The sequence below is a fragment of the Chaetodon auriga genome, chromosome 2, assembly GCF_051107435.1.
Source record: "Chaetodon auriga isolate fChaAug3 chromosome 2, fChaAug3.hap1, whole genome shotgun sequence".
NCBI classification, from domain to species: domain Eukaryota; kingdom Metazoa; phylum Chordata; class Actinopteri; order Chaetodontiformes; family Chaetodontidae; genus Chaetodon; species Chaetodon auriga.
Window position 1 is genome coordinate 8005266 of NC_135075.1, and position 16880 is coordinate 8022145.

The 16880-nt window shown below is 43.7% G+C and overlaps 1 protein-coding gene across 1 annotated transcript; it reads left to right on the forward strand.

Annotated features, from left to right (window-relative positions):
• Positions 1-366: 366 nt before the first annotated feature.
• Positions 367-16013, forward strand: ccdc120b (coiled-coil domain containing 120b). The gene is made up of 11 exons (XM_076752371.1): positions 367-854; positions 7553-7712; positions 7798-7897; positions 8861-8991; positions 9637-9738; positions 9834-9954; positions 10148-10207; positions 10549-10702; positions 10863-10964; positions 11290-12327; positions 13542-16013. Exons 3-11 carry the CDS (start codon positions 7849-7851, stop codon positions 13636-13638), a joined length of 1854 nt encoding a protein of 617 aa, XP_076608486.1. The 5' UTR covers positions 367-854; positions 7553-7712; positions 7798-7848; the 3' UTR covers positions 13639-16013.
• The last annotated feature ends 867 nt before the right edge of the window (positions 16014-16880 follow it).

Below are 16880 nucleotides of genomic sequence, written 5' to 3' on the forward strand. Positions count from 1 at the left end.
AATATTTGAAAAGGGCCTATATTATATTGTATATGCGGCTTTCATGGATAATAGCGAGAGTTGTAAAAACGTTGTAAAATGTTTTTACCTTTTAAGATAAGCTAAGATAGACTTTATTTATCCCACATTTGGGGGAAATTCACATGTTACAGCAGCAACAAGACAAATAGCATTTCTTTCCTACCAGCTGAATAAATATATTGATTTTCTTGGTTTATATGGACGTTAATCAGCATTTCTGTACTTGTGCCACCATTTTGGACTTGATATGTTGGATTTGTTTTCATACTCATGACTGGATAACAAGACATTTCAGAATCCTCAGAATAAGCGGACTGACTGGGATGAGGAGCACTGCCTGAACACCACGCGCTTCCATCTAATCTGATTTTTTTTTTTCCCCCCCCAAAACTGTTCAGCGTCATGGTGCGCGTGCCCATGCAACAACTGGATCACATTATTTGTATGAGTGGATTAAGGAGCGCACGTTGAAGGCATGTAACGTCAGGGAGGGGTATCGCTGCTGTGACACTGCTGGCGGTGTGAAATAGAGGGTTTTGATCCGGCGCAGATGGGGAAGCTCTCTCCTCTGTGAACGCGGCTCCGCGGAGATGCGCAGGGCTCCGACACCGCCGAGGTCGCGACGCTGCTGCTGAATTCCAATTGGGATCCGAAGCCACCATGAACGAGCGGCTTTTTCTTCGCCTCGTACGAGTGACCGCGCGTTTGCTTGAGTAAAGCGTTCTTCTGGGGGGGGATTTTGTCCCGTGTTGTCATGCGGGGATGAATTTTCTCGGCTTGGTTTTGCTACAGAGGACCATGGAGACCTCCGAAGGCATCGGTCATGCTCTCTGGTAAGAGGGGATTCAGCTCCAAGATGTCCTTCTCATCCTGACTGGGCGTATTAATGAATAGCAGCCAACACAACCTATACTCTCTCTAAACGCACCTTGGCCTATATAGAAGACGTTATTTGCTATTTTAATTATTATTATTTATTTATTTTTTTTGGACGTGCATTTACCTTCCCGGAAAAAAAACCCGGGTTTGTCACCGTGTCCGTCAGTGACACACCTGCGGTATGTATCTTCCATTAATTAGTCCAGCGTGTCTCATTATGAGCCGGTGCCGCCGTCTGCAGCGAGCATGCAGATGCAGGATGGCTGTTGTTGCAGCCTCAGAAGCGCTGGCTTAATGTGGGAACACATGCTTTATGCTCTCCACGCCGAGCTGAATAACACGCCTGTGAATTCAATGCACGGAGCGTAGGAAATGAAATCCTCTGTCTCTGCTCTGTGTGTGTGTGTGTGTGCTGTATCTCAGTGCCTGTAAACAGAGGAGCATTCTGTTTGCGCTCCTCATAAGGCAGGAAATGCCAGGATTGCTATAGTATCTGCATACATTCAAATGGGCAGCTTTGAAGGAGTGAAAATGTGTGTCATGCTTCTTGAGAATACACAACTTCTACCCATGACTGCATTGTTATGGAGCAAAATAGGCAGAAGCACGCTGCTGTCTGCTAGGCCGTATAGATTTCACTGTTAAAATACTGCTTGTTCTCATGCAGCAGTGTTAAGCCCTATTATTAACAGATTCCTGAACAAGGATGTCTGCCTGGATGTGAAAAGACTCATCCAAATGTGCTGTGTGGGTCAGTCAGTGCCTTCAGGGTGATTCACCGCTGGTCCACCCTTTGGTGTATCTGGGAAACACCTCTCTGTTTTCAGAAGAGGATTTTCCACTCTGCTGCCAAGCATTTTCAAAAGTGCTGATCGTTCCTATTTTTAGGTTCTTGTATTTGCAGGGGCTTTGAATTCTTGGACCATTAAGCCATTTGCAAAGAGCTTTGGTTTTGCTGTTTTATTGCGGGCGAAGCTAGGAGGCCATTCATGCTCTGCTTGATCTTGTTGGGGGGGGGGGGGGGACTTTTTGACACATGTTGGTGTTTGTTTTCTCCCCTCTCTGTTTGCTGATACCTTCAAATTGGTCGCACGGCGCTCTTCTGTAAAACACTCCTTGTTTCCATGCTGCTTTGAGTGTAACAATTCAGTCAAACACCATGGAGCTGGACCTTGACCCAGATTGGCGCAAACACAATGGAATTCTTTGCCTATGTTGTTACATCAAGGTGACGCTGCTCCTTTTATGGTGCCCTTAAGACATGGACTGACATGATTTTAGTGTCTGGTCCAGCAGTAGTTGACTGACAAACATGTAGGTTTTGCGCACGTGTGGAAAGTCTGGGACCTTTCAGCGAAACCCTTTCACCTGAACGTCTTCATGATCTTAAAATGTAAATCTGCTTTTGGCTTCGTCTAAAGTGCCTTGGTGTGTGTGGCGTGTGAGTTCAGGGAATCAAATCCCAGACCTTATCAAGTGTTGAAAATATACCAGAGCAGCGGCGCCTCGGAGAAGACAGGGAATTCACCCACATTTCCTCAATCGTTACGAAGACAAAAGCACAAAAGAATCAGATCAGGCCGTCCTACATGTGTGCTCATGAATGGAAGCGTATGGCTGTGGCTGCACATCAGAAGCAGCCCTGAACTCGCTCCATAACCAAACCAGGCGAATTATAGCCAAAGTGGAACATAAAAACAACTGGAAGACATACTGTACAGAAATCCCTCCAGGTGTTACAGAGCTAAGGGGAAATGCATAGGAGTAATCCCCTCGGACGTTAGAGCCACATTCCTTTCTTTATTACTCCCCCTACCTCAGCTTAGTAGAATCCAGGTGGATAGCAATCACCATGATTGCTTTGTTTCACCCGTGCAAGTTGTGTCAAACATGCAAAGGTGAGCGTCAAGGCCAGGGAGGAGGAATGGTGAGCCAGGCGATTGGTCAGTCCGGGCTAAGCTGCCCTGCTGTGTGCCGATAAGCGTGTTATAAATCAGTATTTCATGGATATAGAGAGCACAAGAAGAGATCATATTAGTGTGGGGGGTGGGGAGCAGGGAGCAGGGTCACCTGATCTTCCATAAGCCCTCCACAGTTCTTTGGTTGGGGTTCGCCAGGTGGAGGTAGTTCAGTAAATCTTCTGCTCTGGATCAGCTGTATGCCTGGCCTGCCCTGATTTCTGCTTCCTACGGAAACCTGAATTTCTCGAAGACATTTCTATTCCTCACTCCTGTTGTCACAACTCAACAGTGGGTGGAAAACATCCTTGGAGTGTGATGTTGAATGGCAGGGGGGAGAGCTGCTGTCTTCCAAATGAACAAAGCGCGGTTCAGAGCTTGGACGCGTCAAGATAAAACACAGCAAGTGTTGTCACGGCGCGCCATTGAAGGCATCCAATTTGTAGCATTTCATGTGGATGTTTCAAAGCTACAGTCTGCAGCACTGTTGGCCTAGTTTTGACTCCTCAGAAGTAGACCTTTGCATGTGTCTAGCAGGAGCTGTATGGCTCTTGTTACCATGTGTAAGTTCACAACAGCAGCAGCTGTGTCAACACCAACAGTCAACATGCGGGCTGCCAGCCTCACCTGTCTGCTGAGCGCTGGAGGTGATATTTCAGCTGCTCTTAAACATCTCAGCTGCTCTATACTGCGTGTTGAAAGAGGCTAACAAACATATTGTGTGCCCACGGCCACTTGTGACAGATATGAGGCTGTTGCAGAAGAATCTCCCGTAACATATTAAGACATGGTGTACGGTTAGCCATGAATGTATCTGTTACATAAATGCTGTTGACAACAGTAGCCTGTTCCTGGGACTCTCGGGCCACATACAGGCTGACAGCAGAGGGATGAATCTCTTAAAGAGCTGGGAGGCGTTGCGTTTATCAAGGGATGAGAAAGCAGGATATAAAACTGTTGCCTGTAGCAATTTAGCTTTGTTACGATCTAATATGCATGACTTCTAAGCCTAAGAGAGCAGAGCCGATCCTTGGGTGGACACGGTAGGATTGGACCTACCTTGCAGGCGTCAGTGTTCAGCCCGTCGGACTTGAATATTAAACTCCTCGCTGATTAGCATTCGTGTGATGCACGCTGCACAGGGGCAGCTCACTTTCATCGCATAGCTCATGTTTTAATCAACATGGCTCCCACAGTGCTATCTATACCACCATCCAGAGCCCGTCCCTCATCCCTCATCCCCTTCCTCATGCTAAGTCAACATGTGTTTGATGTTGGTGTTGCATTCATATCTGGCGTACTCATTTCTCCTCTGATCCCCCTTTGATGGCGCTCTCTGTGACTTTCTGTTTATCTGATTCTTCGTTGTCCCGCCATCTCTCCCGCAGGCTTCTCTCTGGAATGTGATGCAGTCTTGTGTTGTTGTACCTGTACCTCGTTCTGCACACATCTGTACACCAGATGTTTAAGCACTTAGAGTTTGAGTTGAACCGGTGAGACCACTGGTCCTCTCAGGTGTGTTATTAGACTCAGTAGTGGTTTGAGGGTGACCTGTTGCAGTTGATTGATTCACTCTTGTCTGAAGCGAATCTTAACCCTGGGGAGCCGTGAGGTGTGTTTTTTTTGAGGGGGGTGGTATGTTGGTGCTAAGTACTCACTACTGTGCTGTTTTGCTCTGCACTGCACTCGACATTTTCTTTCTTTCTTTCTTTCTTTCTTTCTGATATTTCCATTCTGTTGTTGCCACCTTTTCTCTTTCACTTTAGCTGTTTACTCAGCGACCAGACAAAACAGTTTCTTTCCTTCACCCTGATGAACATTTAGCCATCATGCAGTGTCATTAACCCTCTGATACCAAAACATCCACTGACTGGCCATTTATAATCCAGTAATGGACAGTGTTTAACCCATACGTTCAGCTTTCACTGTCACCATCAGCACACACTGTAAATTTCTGTGTGAACAGCAGCTGTGGCTCAGGGGGCAAAGAGGTCGTCCACTTATCAGAAAGTTGTTGTGAGTGGTTAAAGCTCGTAAGGAGCAGGTGGCCTCGCCACCTTTGCGTGAATGTGGGTGTGAATGGGTGAAAGCAGATTGGTGTTGTAAAAGTGCTTTGAGGTGGTTTTCAGACTAGAAAAGCCCTAATAAATAAAATAATAAAGATAAATATTCCATTTACTATATATTGTTCGTTGCCTAACCATTCTTTGTATATATTGTTTATTTCATATTTTTGCATTATTTAACTTACTGTTCAGTCTTTTTTCCCTATCTAAGTATGTAGAGCTTAATGTTTAAACCTCACTCAAATTCCTTGTCTGTGCACACATACTTGGCCAATAAACAGATTCTGATTCTGATTACTGTTGCTGCCAGCTTGCTGTTAAATTCATCCTCTGTTTACTCCAAACAAATGGCAGCAGCTATTGTTGGAAACCTTTGCACTGAAAGACCAACCAGAGTGTCGCAAGAAACTTACTGTAAAAGCTTTCATGAACTGGAAACCCTGAAGGTTAATGTAAGACTTAAGGGTGACCTGGTGTGCAACCTTTGCTGAGCAATGAGCAATTATGGGATGATGGTAAATGCTAAAACATAGTATGAAGTGCATCACACACTGGCTGTTTTGTGCAGCGTCATGTTATTTCACATTGGCAGCCGATGCCACTACCACTCAGAGCACAGCAGCCAGGCCGCGTTGGATGTGATAAAATTGCTGTTTTTCTGCAGAGTTGACGTGAGTTGGCGCTAGGAAATGGGACAGCGGTGTATCCGACGCATGTAGATGCCACAGGTGTGTGCTGACCTGCGGAAGTACGTATAGAGGAGAGTCATTAAGCCATTAAACTGACTTAGTAATGTCAGTTACACTGCAATATTTACTTACTAATGTTTGCTAGCATTAGCTAACATTAGCCACTGCATAGCTTGTGGTCACACCAGACAAAAGAAGGCTGCAGCAGCAAGACCTGCGAGTGTATTTAGGAGGAGAAAGGTGGGTTTTATTGCCAATACATTTAACTTTTCATTTGTAAGAAGAAGAATGTGTTATTTCTTTCTTCATGGGTTACATTGCAATCCTTTAAATTGTGAATGTATTCCATCAGTTACAGTAGCATAAATGAAAGACAGTTAAGTTAAAGCACATTTTAGTGGCTGTGAAGGATAACACCAAGTTTCCAAGCGAATGTTTTGGTTGCTGGACAAAGCTGTAGTTAAGAGGCATGGCTGCCTTTTGGCTCCTGTATTCAGCTGCCCGGCGACCATCCAGATGAATACCAAACGTCTGCGTCTGTCTTCTCTTCACTGCCTCTCTCAGTGGGTTTACTGCTTTGCTGTTCAACAGACATGACGCTGCCTTGTCCCATCCCAGGTGAAAGTCCTTCTCAGCATATTAGATTAACTTTGAATGTGATTATCGCAGACTCAGTTTTGTGTAACGAGGTTCATGTGATGAGCTTTTGTCTGAGCAGCGGTCGTAACTCTGCCACTTGTGTGTGTGTGTATGTGTGAAAGGCTCCTACTTGTCTGTCAGTGGGAGGTCAAGCATGCTGGGGGTTTTCACACGTACAGGAGCAAACAGTTCCCGGTTCAGTCCCAGCACAGGAGCAAACTCGACACAAGTATTTCAAGTATGTCCTCAGACGAAGGCAGCCTCATCCTCTATGTTGTTTGAGCGAGGGAAACACAACCGTGTGTCTTATTGACCCCCAAAAGCAGGAACGCTGGTCAGTTGTGTGCCGTGCTTTGAGACAGATGCTCAGTCACTGACAGATAAATGTTTCCTTTTGAAAGGTGCAGTGCTGGCAGAAGCAGCCTTTGGACGGGTAATTTAGATTCAGCCCTTGAGGCCTTCCAATCTAGATTTGTGGGTCGTTTTATGATTTACTCAACTGGCAAGATGCTTGTTTATGGCAGCGATTTGTGAGGAGCGTTGAATGAGAGGCTTTTGGCAGAAAACATTGATGCTATTTTTGGATGTCAAGTCTCTATTGGGTATTAGGGAAGAGGCTTTGTTTGTAATGAACCTCCATTATGTGGGGAGAAGTGCACATGAGGCATTGCTCACTCTCTACAGACGAGTGAAGGCAGCATTTCTTGTCTTCTGTTTTAATGGAGATTTATGCTATTTTAGGCATCAGTTCTATTTTTTTACTTCTCAGTAGAACTATCCCAGATGATCTGATATGTAGAAGCTATAAAATAGACTAAACGTGATTACATGCAAAGTGAATTTCATGTAAACCTTGATATTTATGACTGCAGCAGAGAGGAAAGTCCACTGAACATTGCTTTTATTCCTCGCCTGTGTTATTTATTCCATCACTTTGCTCCTGGCTCTATCCCTTTGGCTCCCTCTCTTCCCTACCAGTAGCTATTGAGACATAAAACACAAATGGATTAGGTTTCTCCCTCTCTGTTGCTGTCCATGCATTATTAATGTTACTTTTCCTGTCTCATTCTTCCTTCTCTTTCCAAATTAATTGGTTGCTAATTGTATCTGAGAGCTAATTTTAGAGCATTACTCACTTTCAAAATGCCTTATGGTGCAAGTTATGATCAGCCTTTTTATTATTGAACTCTTGATATTCTCTAAATGTTGATTCATGTGTATTCACAGAAAAATAAAAATATTCTTCCACATTTGTTTTCTTTTGAAGGCGTATTTGTAATATTTCTTAACCTTTCCCAAGGTGTCAGCTGTAGTCACCTGGACGTAGGTGCAGTGGCTCCCCCCTGATGGTACCTGGTGTAATCTGATCTAGGAGACACCCATGCTTATCTACTGCTGACTTGCCAGAAATGCAACCATTGGCTCTACAACTCAAGAAGACACATGGCTGATACTGCAAGGTTGAAGAGAGGAAAACATGTAAAGCTAAATATATTCTGTCAATGCGAATCAGCAGCAGTTAATTCTTGGCTTGTTGTTCATCAGGTGAGGGCGTGGCTGGGAGTGTGAGTTGTAAAGTCCCCAGAGTTACATCACATGGAGGTCAAAGGACATCTGATCACATCCATGGGTTTGGGGGCTCCTGGTGAGTAAAAATGACTTGTCACAGTGTGAAGACAGACACTTTCTTGTCTGGACAAGCCTGAAACGGCCTGGCAAATCTATCAGATTGTGTTTTTTCAGACAGTTCAACAGAGGAAAAACAAGTGTTTTCTAAAGGGAACAGCCAGCTGAAAAAACAGCTGTATGTGTGAAAGCCTTTTGTTCACATGCTGTCACCACAGCTGTCAGATAATCATACTAGAGCAGTGAGTAACTGTGAGCAGACACCCTATTGTTAGAAACAGACACTTTAAACGGCCCAAACCAAAACATTTCAGTTGCATTTTTTTGTTTCATTGTAAATGGGAACATTTCTTATTTTGAATCGGTCACATCTGCATTCCAGTTGCTTGGTGTCAAACTTCTAGTTGTTAAAGGAGACGTCTGTAGTTTTTCTGCATATTTCTTATGGTTAAAAAATCCCATGAAAAGACAAAAACAAGTGGGCTGGTTTGTTCTGATGAAAATCGGCCACGCATAAAAAGATTCATTTTTTTTTTTTAAATTCTCAGTCATTTCCAAAAAAGCTGGACATTGTAGTTTTCAGTGAAGTTTACTCAAACTGGAGTAAGTTGTACATTTATTGGGGACTATTTTCAGCTGAGGATGAAAACACATTTTGTGTTCTAGAGAGTATTTAAGCAGGAGATCAGTGTACATGGGACTGTCTCAAAATATACTACAGTGTCCATGTACAAGGTAATAAGGGAACACAACAACCAGTGCAACAGTGTGGCTCATTGATGTGTTTTAATCGTTTTTGGACAACAATGGAGCTCTGTGGCACAGAGGAATAAGATATATCTCGCTGTAGATACACAGACAGCGCTTTAGTACGATCACTTCATTGTTGGTTTGAGTCTTTCGTGGGATTTGTCGACAGTTGCCAGCCTTACACTTTAATTCAGTCTTCCTGAAGACGTGTTACATGTGCTGTGGTGTGTAGATGTTCAAGGCTGCCAGGACAGCAAGCTGCAGGCCGAGAGGATTGCAGCTCTGCAAGAGAGGAAGCAGGCCCTGGAGGCCCTCCTCAACACCAGAGTGGGAGAGCTCAAACAAGTCTGTTTGCAGGAAGCGGTGAGTATCCCTCACCTCACTCTTGAAACACATGTGGCTCAGGGTACAACATCCTCACCTCAAGTGTTTAGATGAGAATGGCACTTTGGTGATTTGTTCAGTTATTGCCCTTTTTTTTAAATAAAGTTATTGCTGAATATTAGAAAATGAGATCCTCTGAGCTTAGATGCGACTTGTTGAGAATCAATGGTATTTTCTCTTATATAAAATGGGCTGGATATTAATATTTGCTTGATTTCTACAGAAAACTTGTCAGCACATCATAATGAAGCCACAGCTGCTTCAGCTTTTCATTAACAGCTGTTTAGGACATGTTTTCAGCTCTGTGCACAGTGACTCACTGTTGTTTCTGCATGCTCTCTTCAAGGATTCACAAGTTGCCTTTTGTGTTTTCAGTGTAGCTAATTTAGAAGTTTGAAGCACTACCAATCTGCACAGTTATTCTGTTTCTGCCTCAGAGGTAAATTATGATGGAAGCATTATTTCTGGCATGTATATTTCAGTGCAGTCAACTATTTAAAGTGTGGTTTTATTGAGACTTAAAGTAATCTCTTAAGTGGTATTATTTTATGTAACACTTAGGAGCTCACAGGCCAGTGAGAAGATGGATTTTAGTTACTGGGGACTAATGAATGTCCTCTGCAGGAGCTGACTGGGAAGTTGCCACGTGCTTTCCCCCTGGAGACAGGAGAGAAACCCCCACTGGTGCAGCGCAGAGCTGGCCTGGCGCCCAACACCAAGGCAGAGGTAAGTCAACACCTTGAATATCAATTGTGTTTACGCAGCAGCTGTACCTCTGTGTGTACTTGTGGTCTAACACTGCTGGCTGTCTCTGGTTGCAGGATGAGGCTGCCCAAAGAAAACAAATGAAAGCCATCTTCACTGGTGCTCTGTACAGACACTCAGAATCGGACAGAAATGTCCCAAATAGCAAGAGGACGGTTCATCGGGGGTGTCACACAGGTATGATTACAAAGCACCTAAAACCTCACACACCCACTTTAAAACAAATGGATCTGGTGTCAGTGAATAAAAGCAGAGCTACACTGTCGTTAACATATTGTGCTTTTAAGAAACACACTTAGCTTTGCACTTTGCAATATTCCAAATTGCATGCTGCATCATGTGTACATGTGAATGGTTTGCTGTCTTTCAGAGGACACGGTCATGTCAGAGAGTACAAGCTCCATGTCAGATTCAACATCCCATGACAATGGTGAGTCAACCGAATACAGACTGTCTTTCAGCAACTGTCTTGGTCTCTGGTGGATATACTGCGTATCAATATTCATAATGAAATGCACTGAACAGTAGTTGGCAGGCAGACAGCAGAATTAGCTCAGTGTATTTGCAATGACATTCAAAATACTTCACACATAGTGGGTGGGGACTCATTTGTACTTCTCGTGTTAAGGCACCAAATAAGAACATGTCATGTCACATTTCAGTTGTAAACCCAAAGTAGCACGCTGGACTTTTAATGAAAGTGATTGTTTTCTGTCATGTGTGAGTTGGCTCCATTAAAAGATCATTTCTTTGTTTTTCCTCCACCAAAAGAGTCTTCTCCCAGTGTCGCCGCTGAGCAGCGCTCCCTGTCTCAGCCCCGGCTCACTGTGGGAAGCCCTGACCACAGGATCAGCAGGAAGCTGTCTCCAGTCGAGATTTACTATGAGATGAGGACACGCCGGAACTCTGTCACAAGCTCTGTTAGGTACTTGTCTCAAAGTGATCCTACACTGCAAGCTGCAGTCTGATGATGTGTTTGCGAGAACATACTCTCTGTTGATATCTGCACGTACAATCATGATTGTTTTCATGTATGCGTGATAAATGTTGAATGCATCCTCGTCTTCTTGTGTGGCATCTCACAGCCCAACTCACTCCTTGCCAAGAAGTGCATCTAACGTTGAAGGTAGAAGTGTTCCAGCCACTCCTCTCTTGGCCCGGACTGCTCCAATCAGTGTTCACGTAAGGTAATGTGTGATTCAGGGCTGCTGTCGTCTGATGCAGCACAGCTACAGCACCCTCCCACTGCTGTGTTGGAAATGGCTTAATGACTTAGTCGAATGCAGACATAGAGTCAAGGTTGTAACAACGATTAGTGTCATATTTAGCTATCAGCAAGGGCTTGAGCTCATCGTTTGGTGTTTAGGCATAAAAATTGTGTCCCATCTCAAGTGATTTTCTGTGAAATGCAGTTACACGGTTTTGATTAAAATAGCTTTCACTTGCATTTATCCACAGTCGCTCTTTGTCCTCTCCTGATGTAAGCTGTTGTTGTGCTTATCTCTGCCTCAGGTCGGATGCGTCAGGTGGTAATGGGTTGAAGCAGTGGTCTGGCAGCCTGGATGTGCCCTATATGATTCCACTGGCCCAGGAGGGATCTTCTTCTGATCGGCGAAGCTGCCCTTACAGCTCCCGGGCCAGGCGCAGTAACAGCTCGGAGGCCCTGCTGGATAGATCGAGCCTTCCTGATGACACTGCCCCCAGAAACGGCATGCCCCCCAGAGGAGGGCCCTACAAGAGCTCAGAGACACTGACTGATGGCAAGCTGCGACACATTCATCTGGGCAGCCCTGAGAGACACGTTGACAGCTCTGTGGAACAGGCCAAAATGCGTCTGTCCATGGGTGGCAGAGGGGCTGGTGGTGGCTACAATGAGCTGCTGATGGACTATATCTGGGGGAAACAGCAGAGGATGCAAGTGCAGCACCACCTGTACCAGTCCACAGGCAGGATCTGGCAGGACATGTCCTCTCCTCGCTCCTCCACTGCGGCGGTGCCTCCTCATGCCAACGGCTTCTCCCATTCCCAGGTGCACCTCCCTAGCGCTGCACCTCCTTATAGCCCCATGGTCCTCCGAGGGTCCCAAGCTGAGCTGCGCAGGGTCAAAGTCACCAGAACCAAATCTTGCGGACCTTTTATTCCTTTGCAGCAACATCCCCAGGAGGCCATCCTGCTGTCAGCGTATGAGACCCCCCTTCCTGCCTCTGGCACCACCACATCCTCCATCCCCAACCTCCACCCATACCAGACCGAGCTATCTGGTCCCTCCTTCAGCCGCAGACCCCCACAGTTCTCTCTCCCGACTCCAGAAGACTCAACACGAAGCTTGCATAAAGCCCTGGCTCTGGAGGGACTGAGGGACTGGTACCTGAGGAACGCGCTCGGCTATCCTCCCGCTGCCTCAAAGGGCCATGAGGCAGGGATCTCTCGCCTCTCACACCCCCATCCGCTGGTGCACCAGACCCAGTCTGTTCAAGGTGAACCAGCCAACCCCCACAGGTCTCAGATACCCCAGTCAGCCAGCTTCCATGGTCACCCGCTGCATGGAAGGTCAGTACTCCTGTTTTCTTTTATCTTATTGCTTTGACTCTTATACACCTGTATCTCTGTTGGTGGGAATCATCACCAGTGCTGTGAGCTAGAATTACAACACATACATCGTAAAAACTTGCAAAAGAAACAAGCCAGAAGGAATGGGACTTTTTCTTTCTTCATCGCACATCGTTTTGTGTTTGACAATTATATTGCACTTGAAGCAGAAGAACTGTTGTCCTGTCATTTAAGGAGATGTGCTTTTATTTGATTTCAAAGGACGTTTTGTATGATTTAGGGGCTATTTAAGAATACATTTTATCGAACTACAAATACTAACATGCATGTTTGCAAATACAATCATTCACTCAGTCCTGAGATTTGTTTAAATATCTTTCTCACTGGAAGCTGGCAGCAGGTCCTCCAGCAGAGGATGGTGCTATAACCTGCAAACGGTAGCAGGAGGTGAGCGTGGCCAGTGCAGACAGTGCTTGTGATTCCACCAGGAGCGGCTCTCCAATCTGCTCTGTGGAGAATACACGTCAAAGAAGTATTTTTGTTGAGGGCCACGTCAAGCTGCACAGGGCAGATTGAGCCAGGCAGGAAGTCAAACACAGGAACAACATACAGAATCCAGTTGATTTTCAAAGTACACTTCATGTAGACTCCCAATCATACATCAGTAAACAAATCAAAACAGACAAAAAACAAACCATTTACCCATGGTAGAAGCACACACATCAAGGAAATGTCACCAAATCATCAAAATCTGAGTCAACACAATTTGGCAATGCTTCGCTTCTGAAAAGGAACAGAACCTTGTCGCAGCGAGACGCAGCTGTGCCCTCTATTCCCAACCAATCCATCTATTATCCTGTGACTTTTACAAGTGTGGTTGTTTTATTTTTGTTTGTTTGTATTTTTGAGGTCACCCTTGTCTGCTGCTGTCTGCCTCATGCCAACTCCAAGGCACCAACTCAGATATCTCCCCATCACAAACACTCGTTTTCTCACTTACAGGCTTAACCCTGAATTACCTAAAGTGACCTGCGAGAAACAGCAGTCACATTTAGACATGAACTCTCAAAGCCGTCCCTCTCCAAACTCCATCATATCTGACCATGATCCATACTTATTATTACATGAAGATGCATTCTCACTGTGCTTTCACTCTTCACTTCCTCCCTCCTGTTTGTGAAGCGCTGTATTGATTTGTCTTGCCTCCCCAACAGGTCGATGGAGTTCTCTCTGTATCAGGAGACTCCTCATCCGCAGATGCAAGAAGTGACCCCAAAGGAACCCAGTGCAGACCCAGGCACCCTAGTCTGAAGCAGCAGAACACACACACACACACACACACACACACACACACACACACAGAGAAAGTCATATGAGCAAAAACACTGCAGCCTCACACACATTCACTCAGACTCACATAGTCACACACACACACACACACACACAGACAAATTGATACAATGTGACCTCAGCAGCAAAGCAAAACACGGCAACCTCAGCAGAAAGAGACTGGAGTAAATGACAAACTGTAGCTGTACTGTATGAAAAAGCCTTGGCAAGTTCCCCGTGTTCTAACTGATCCCACCACTATATGAACTTCAAACCCAGTGTTCTCATGTGAATGTGCACTGGAGCTGACTTAGCTAATAACAATATGGTCATGCTGTACTTCATATATCGATATTTCTGGTCCAACACAAGCAGTAAAATCCCTCCTAATACCCTGAAAAGTCTCCCAAGATATACTTTTTTACAGAATATATACAACTCTAAATCGCTATTTTGTATCTTCTGAGATATAAAGAACAGTTATATTAAAGAGGTAATTTATTGCTCATTAATCATATGATATACAAAGATGTTATATGAGCTCACATCACTTGAAGAGTATTAATACATGCCGGTGAATGTGTGTTTTGTAAATTCTATAAAACGCGAAAAACATGCTTCGGTCTTCATCTGCTGTTAATTTCCCAGCCATTCGTATTTGTCACGTTTGATAAATGAAACGGGCCATGAGCTGTAGCGTATTGGTGTAGCGGACGGGAGTGCCTAAAAGTTTTAATATCAAAACTAAACCTTGGTTAGGAAACTTTAAAGTGCTTTCTAATAATCTGACATGCTAGCATTAAGCCTTTGTGAGCTTTGTCGACTCAAAAACCTAAAGAAGGTCACGATGTCACTAAATTAAGGTATCTGGAATGATGTCATGTATATTGTGATTTTTTTCCGTTTGTTTTCTAGATTGAGCTCGGTGCTGGCCAACAAATGTAGCTTTCTCTGTGCTGACCTTGAGAGAATAATTAGACCAGTTTTAGGACAAACCTGAGGGCTGTGGTGAGACCTACTGTGTGGCAGTAGCACATGTCTGTATGACAATAATTTACTCAAATCCGTTTTTACTGCAGTTAATTGTGGGGGATTTGAGTGTCATATGGAGCACTTTATGAACATCTTAAGCCTTAATTCCCTATTAAATTGTCTCCAAGAGAGATGACAGGCAGCGGGGAGGTTTTGACACAGGGTTTATAATTGGGAAAAGTTTCGGAAAGTGAGTTTTATCAACGTGTGCTGAAGGTCTATCTCTGTGTTAGTCTGTATATAGCGTGGATTGTACTGATGAGTTCCAAGCTGATATTTTATTCCCGTACTAACCATGTAATTTTTAAACTAACGACATAAGTATTTAATCAGAATAACCTCCCCCACTCATTCCACCCCCAAGTGAGCACTATTTAATTGGTTGTAAAAAGTGAGGCTGGTGCTGTTAACAGAATTGGGCTGCTGCAGTTTTGAGTGATGGCGTGAGCAGGTCTCATACCAGTCAATTTGATAATGAGAATTCATGCTGGCTGATTTTTTGTATTTGGAATCAATTCAACTCGTGCTTGATTTTGTGTTGTTTGAAAATCTAACTTTACTTTTTTTTTCTCCAAAAATTTGAGTAGTTAGTTGTCATATTATATTTGTAATCAGAGTCTTAATAGCTGCAGTGTAAGCTTCAGAAAAATCATTAATGAATGAAACCATGAAGGAAGCGTGTGAAGAGTGTTGGTCGTGCTGTAAACAGAATTTCAATTTTTCTTTTTTTCGTCTAATCTTTGCCATCTTGGGACTCATCTGAATGTAATTCTTTACATTTGTCATAAGTAATGTTGTTGTCTTCTCCGTTCCAAACTGTAGCACACTGAATGGTACCTGGTCTCTTCTGCTGTCTGATGTGTTCACATCCTCTTTGTATTCAGCTTCATGCAGCTTCTTCCAGCTGGTTAAAACCTGAAATCAAAGACCAAACTGCTGTGCACTGGGGGTCGTAAATGTATTTTTCAAATAATGTACTCTGTAAGTTTCAAAGTAAATGATATAAATTTAGCTCTAAAGCAAATTTATCCAAACTATATTATATTTATGAACCTATAACATTTTGTAGCTATCTACTGTAGCTCTTTCTCATCGGTGCAGGAATTGGTAATGTGTGTTAAAACCATTTCATTCAGCAGTGTGATGTGTTAATATTTGATTATTTTTATTATTAATTTTTTTTTAGATATTTCAGTGCAGCTGTTTTCTCTATCCCTCCTCTCTTTATAACCAGGCCTATGAAGTAGGACTTGTAGGCCCGCCCTATACTGTATGTATGAGACTGTGCATTCATTCTACTAAATAAAGTGTCATGTTGAAATCAACACGGGATGTCTCACGTGTTTATCATAAGACATGAAGTTTTATTACAGCAAAGAAGTTTTCCTTACTGTTTCTGTTTAGTACTCTAAGTCCATTGTTCCTTCTTGTAATAGAAAGTACAGTTAGCAGCGCTTTGAACCTGGTGAAATGCCTAGTCCACATGTACATGAGTATTGTGTAAAAAGTAGCTTTTTCTCTGCATTTTGGCCTTTTTTCCTCACATAAACAGTTTTCTTTCTTCTTTTTTTTTTTTAATTGAACATAGTGCAAATGCAAACAAACGAGGCTCATTTCATGTCCTAGTCATCACAAATCTTCTGCCTCAGGTTGACCAATGGTGACATCAAGTGCAAAACGACAGAGTAGTTAACTGGCAATAAATGAAAAGAAAATATATGAAAATAATTAGAAAAAAGAAAGAGGGCTATGCCAGATTAAGTGCATCTAGCAATGAAAATAACTTCAGGGCTTTCTTGTCTTTTACAAGTTTCAGTGATTTACCCAAGAGTAGTTCATTCCTTCAGCGGTTCAAACCATTAAAACATCTACATTTATGAACACAGAGCTTGCCCAGTACCACCCTTATGTTGAGAATGTTGAGAAGTCCAAGTTCTTCTGTCAGGAGTGATAACTCAGTTTCCTCTGACTGCAGATCACTGCACGGCTGACTGATTCACATTGAAAAAAATAAATGTTTTAAGTTTTCAACTTCCAAGTCCTAAAACACACAGTTCCTGTGTCCTCACCATGTCAGGATGGGACCTCTACTTGCAGGTAGTCTTCTGGTAACAGCTTTTTTTTTTTCAGCCATCTGATTGGTCGCCATGGCTTTATGGTCAGGGTTATAGCGCCACCTGTTGGCCGGGCAT

Coding starts and splice junctions, on each gene's coding strand:
- ccdc120b (XM_076752371.1), top strand. CDS start 7,849: ATGGAGGTCAAAGGACATCTGATCACATCCATGGGTTTGGGGGCTCCT. Junction 8,992..9,636: donor AAGTCTGTTTGCAGGAAGCG/GTGAGTATCCCT, acceptor TGTCCTCTGCAG/GAGCTGACTGGGAAGTTGCC. Junction 10,208..10,548: donor TTCAACATCCCATGACAATG/GTGAGTCAACCG, acceptor CTCCACCAAAAG/AGTCTTCTCCCAGTGTCGCC.